Source organism: Solanum verrucosum, unplaced genomic scaffold (genome assembly GCF_900185275.1).
Source record: "Solanum verrucosum unplaced genomic scaffold, falcon-dt-bn FXZP01000026.1, whole genome shotgun sequence".
NCBI lineage: Eukaryota > Viridiplantae > Streptophyta > Magnoliopsida > Solanales > Solanaceae > Solanum > Solanum verrucosum.
This window is the reverse complement of record NW_026020285.1, coordinates 1,953,900-1,959,284: the sequence shown is the minus strand read 5'-3', so window position 1 is coordinate 1,959,284 and position 5,385 is coordinate 1,953,900. Positions and strand designations below refer to the sequence as shown.

The 5,385-nt window shown below is 28.5% G+C and overlaps 1 protein-coding gene across 1 annotated transcript; it reads left to right on the top strand.

Moving 5' to 3' along the window:
• The first annotated feature begins 1,532 nt into the window (after window positions 1-1,532).
• Window positions 1,533-4,638, top strand: LOC125834240 (transcription factor MYB106-like). The gene is made up of 3 exons (XM_049513410.1): window positions 1,533-1,688; window positions 2,635-2,764; window positions 3,894-4,638. The coding sequence occupies exons 1-3, from the start codon at window positions 1,556-1,558 to the stop codon at window positions 4,636-4,638; spliced, it is 1,008 nt and encodes a 335-aa protein (XP_049369367.1). The 5' UTR covers window positions 1,533-1,555.
• Window positions 4,639-5,385: the final 747 nt, after the last annotated feature.

The following is a 5,385-nucleotide window of genomic DNA, read 5'->3' as shown; positions in this document are numbered from 1 at the left end:
TTATTAGATTGATTTTTTGTTCGAAATTCTATAACCTTTTACATTATTAGATGTTTAGTAATAGATTATTTTGTAAATGCTATTAAATTAAATCGAATCTTGAAAAGATAGTTTCAACTAGGAAGGGTAAAATAGAGTTAGTTTACGTGGTTATTTAGTTATAATGTAAAAAATAAAATCTTGAGTTCTTAGTGAAACTTTAAGAAAAAATTAGCAGAGGTAGGTCATGATTTTTACTCCTTTAAATAAAAAGTTTTCCATAATAAAATATTTTACACATAACTTATTTCACTTATTTTTTTATTTTCTTCGTAAGCGTCATATAATTATTATTTCTTACTAGAATAAAAGAAATATTTGAAGACATTATTAATCATATGTTTTGTGTTGTTTTTAATTTTAAAAAAATCATATTTTCCATTATATCTAATAGCTAGAACTTATTAAATATTTTACTAAAACATAAAAAAAATGGTCACTTTCAACAAACTTAAATGACCAAAGCTACTTAGGAGCCAAAAATAAATGTATCCTCAAACATAAAGAGACCATTTTTTTTTATTTTCTATTGGTTGAAAGCACAAAGAAATTATTTTTCTTATGTTATAAATAAGGGAAAAAACACTAAAAAGAGAGAAAAATCAATACATAAAAGTGAGACAACTTGTTTATGTTTTTAGTGCCTCAACCTTTATTTTGTTTCATCCAATAAATTTTGTAGTAGTCATTCGTACTGTTAAGTAGTTATAATAAACAATACTAGAGGAGTAATTCTATTTATATAGGCCAGCCTGGAATATACATAAATTGAAATCTCTTTTCTCTATTTAAGAAAAAAATTAATAAATTATTCATTTTATACTCAGTGTTCTATAGCTATATTAGGGCATGCCTAAATTCGAATTTGTATAAGAAAATCCCACATTGGGAATAAAACTTTCCCTAACAAAGACTTTCCACTCTGTATCTGATACCTACATTAGGATTAGGGTTCCTCTAAATTCGGATTCATGTTGGAAAGTCCTACTATTAGAACCCGACTAAATACAAAATCGTGTCGAAAAGTCCTATATTGAGGGTATAAGGGCTCTCTTACAAAGGCTTTCTTGATCGGTACCCGTATTGAAACCTAACTAAATGTCTACATTTAGATTCGTACTGGGAAGTTTCATACTAAGGGTAAAACACTTTCTAACAAAGACGACTCTATACCAATAAAACTCGAACTCGACCTCAAGATCTTTGATTAAGAATAAAGAGTACTTACCGCTTTATCACAGATATAATAAAACCATGTAACATCAAGGGAAGGGAAGTAGAGAATACTAAGTTAGCTAGGGAGTTGGGTTTGAACCTAATGCAGTTATTCCATTTGTTAGAAAACTTATTATTGTATCATAAATCTGTGTTCATACTGTCTGCTAGCATTTAATTTCTTGGGTGTATTTATACATCAAAGTTGGCTGTCTACTAAATAACAACACAACTTAATCACAAAAAAACATTATATTATATTTTTAAAACTTTTTTTTTTCTCTTTGTAAGCCAAAAGAAAATGGGAAGATCACCATGTTGTGAGAAAGTGGGATTGAAGAAAGGGCCATGGACTCCTGAAGAAGACCAAAAACTCATGGATTACATAGAAAAAAATGGATGTGGTAGCTGGCGTGCTTTGCCAACTAATGCCGGTACGTAATATATATTGACAGTATAAAGAATTTTAACATGTTATAGCTAGTAATATGTTTTACTTTTCAGGTTTTAATCAATCCTATCTTTTTTTTTTTATCAACGATGATTACTAATAGTTATCTTTTAAGTGATATGTTAGTTTGGAACTTTTTTGCCTTATATATGCATACATGAGATGGTTTGATCATGTTTGACGTCGAGTGTCAAACTACAGATGTGTTAATTCGTAAGTGTGAAACTATGGTAATTGAAAGTGTTAAAAGGGGGTGTCGTAGACCTAAAATCACATGAAAGAAGTTGTCTTGAAAAATCTATAAGTTCTGAAAATCAATGCAGAATTAGCTTTGAATGAAATGAGACAATAAAGAAAAAAGGATTTTATAGATGATATCTAATATAATGGAAATAGATTAATTAGTTTTGTTAAAGGACTTCTAATATTATTGTTATTATTATTACAACATATATTTAACTTATTCTTTATCTTATTTTTATTTGATATGATTATGACATGAATTGAATTTAAGTGAATAATAAAGATTTATATAGTGGATCCCTACACATTTGATCAATGTATATAACACTATTTGTTGTGGAATATATAAGTTAAACTCTAAAAGTTGGTAATATTATAACTTAACAATCCATTTAATTTGTTCATATCATTTTAAAACTTGGAGTTTTTTTGATAGCCTAGAAAAATCTTTATATTATTAGTGTATTTTAACATGTTATAGCAATAACATATTTATTTTTTCAGATTGTCAAAAAAAAATTCTGATGAAAAGTTAGTTAAATTACCTAATAGTTATCTTTTCAGATGACATATGCATGTATAGTGTAAAAATATGTATATTATTTTTTTTAGTGCACATAAGTTAAATTCTTAAAAAGTTGTTATTTAATTTTGCATTAATGGAGTTTTGATTTTATATATTGTAGGACTTAAGAGGTGTGGAAAAAGTTGCAGATTAAGATGGATAAATTATTTAAGACCTGATATTAAGAGAGGAAAATTCAGTTTGCAAGAAGAACAAACAATCATTCAACTCCATGCCCTTCTTGGTAACAGGTATGACGTCAGAAATTTCGTTTAGGGTGTCTAAGATTGAATATATATGTATGAAAAATAATTTTTTGACTTATATATTTTGTACAATTTTTTATATACATAGTATTTCCTCCGTTCCATTTTATGTGGCACTTTTCGAATTTTGAGATTCAAACAAGTCTATCTTTGACCGTAAGTTTTCATAGATCCTTTTAACATTTTGAATTATTAATTATTGTGACTTATAGTACTTTTTACGTAGTTTACAAATATATAAATTTCATTTCAAAAAATTTGAAGATTTCATATGCAAATTTCCGATCAAAGTTAAACTATTTGACTCTCGAAAAACGAAAAGTGTCACATAAATTGAGACAGAAGGAGTATAATTTTTTGACGAAAGGTGTCTGATTGACCATCCTCCACTATATGTGGCTACGATAACAACCCAACTATTCATGCACAACCATTGAAAGGTTGAATTATTCTTTAATAATGTTGTCCTATATGTCTCAGATCATTTAAAAATATACTATTTTTAAAGAATTTGACAGATATCTGATAATATCTTTAAAGAGTCCGAATAATATAGGATTGAATAGTAGTAAACATAATATGGAGCAAAAAGTACTACCTATAATTCTTTCAATACGTCAACAGAATATGTACCTTAATTAATTTGTACTGTTCATTCAACATAAGTGTACATGTATAAAAATGGTCTAACGTTGTTTCCCCTACAAACTTTTGCTTTGGATACTTCCTCTTTTTCTCAAAGTTTTTATATAAAGTGACGGAGTCAGAATTTATAATAAAAATACATTCAACGTTATGTTTTTGGTCTATTATGTTAACATATGGTAACAGATAACTTTCATGACACAAATTTATTACTATATATGAGCTTATAATTATATAGTGTTTATATCGAGTTTAAGTTATATAAACTAATAGATATTTGATCATTTGCACACTCTAATTGGTTGTTACTATATTTTCTAAGTTATAGGTTGACATTAAAAGATTTTTTTTACATATCAATTTAACTTGTGTTATGCTATTATCGCATAAAATATAAATTCATTATTTTAACACTAATAGGAAGTAGTAAACATATACTAATATTGATTTGTGATTTTCAATCGTATAGGTGGTCAGCTATAGCGACTCATTTGGCCAACAGAACGGACAATGAAATTAAGAATTACTGGAACACGCACTTGAAAAAGAGATTAACCAAGATGGGCATTGATCCAAATACTCATAAACCAAAATCCAACATCTTTGGTTCCGCAAACCTAAGCCACATGGCTCAGTGGGAAAAGGCTCGTCTAGAAGCTGAAGCTCGGCTTGTTCGCGAATCCAAAAAACAACAGCAACAACAACAACAAATTATTTTGAACAATAACAACAACATTAATAATTATAATAATATACACTTTGGTCCTAATAATTTCACTACTACTACTACAAATGTTTTACTACCCCTTCAAACAAAACTACCCTCACCACCTTGTCTTGATGTGCTAAAAGCATGGCAAGGAGGGGCAAATTGGTCAATTATGCCAAAAATTACCAAAGATAATTTTTTCGATAATTCTCCAACATCCACCTCAAATTTATCGTTAATTATGGTACCAAATAATAATAATATTTCAGGAGCTGGATTAATCGACAATTCATGTTTGATTGGTGCTGGAAGTTTCATGGAGAATAATACTAATGGTATTTCATATTCTAATTATCCAAGTTTGAATACTCTTCAAGGGTTTACACATTTGGAAAATGTTCTTGGAAGTTGCGAAGAAGAAGACAACAACAACAACGACAACAATTATTGGAATACTATACTAAAATCTTGTACTTCATTTGTTGATGGTTCATCAGTATTTTAATTAATTAAGTGGTCATATATATTGTAATAGCTAATTAATAAGTTTGATAAGTACATTAATTAGGACTTAAGGAAATTCTACTTTAGACTAGTCTAAAGAAGAATTAATTGCTTAAGGATTTAGGGCATTAAATATATTGTACTAGCTGGTGGTCTAGTCTAGTCTAGTGTCCTTTAATTTGACAGTTTATTTAACTTGTTAGTTGTCAGTCCCTATCAATTTGAATTTCATGTTTATGTTGGTGACCATTTTCCAAAGATTGTGGATCCATTTATATATATCTTGTATGTATGTGGGGTAGGGTGGAGGAGGGGTGTGGTTATACTATGAGCTCAATGTATCTTGTTTGTGGAACTAAAGATTAAACTTGTCAAGTGGGTCCAATCGGTCCGTATTCATTTTGATATTAAATTTAAAACGTTATGACCTAAGTGACCTATAAATTCCAATTGAATTTATAATAATATTTATCAATTTCGAAAGAAAACTTGATAAACTTTTTGTATGCAAATATTATATATTCCAACTGAATTATGAGAGGATTATAATTTTATTATTATTATAGGACAATGAGTTATTTCCACTTTAAAATATATATCGAGAGCACAAATAAGTCCTTGAAATCCAGGTAAATGGCATGATGTAGGACAAATTTATCTGGAGCGGGTTGAAAATAAAAATTTTGCTATGCAGAGGTTGGATCTCTTTATAGGTCTGTCCTACTACCGCACGATTTGGCATCCCTAC

What these genes read in the sequence shown, in the direction of transcription:
- LOC125834240 (XM_049513410.1), top strand. Translation starts at nt 1,556, where the DNA reads ATGGGAAGATCACCATGTTGTGAGAAAGTGGGATTGAAGAAAGGGCCA. An exon ending in TGCTTTGCCAACTAATGCCG is followed by an intron (nt 1,689 to 2,634) that starts GTACGTAATATA and finishes TATATATTGTAG; the next exon opens with GACTTAAGAGGTGTGGAAAA. An exon ending in CATGCCCTTCTTGGTAACAG is followed by an intron (nt 2,765 to 3,893) that starts GTATGACGTCAG and finishes TCAATCGTATAG; the next exon opens with GTGGTCAGCTATAGCGACTC.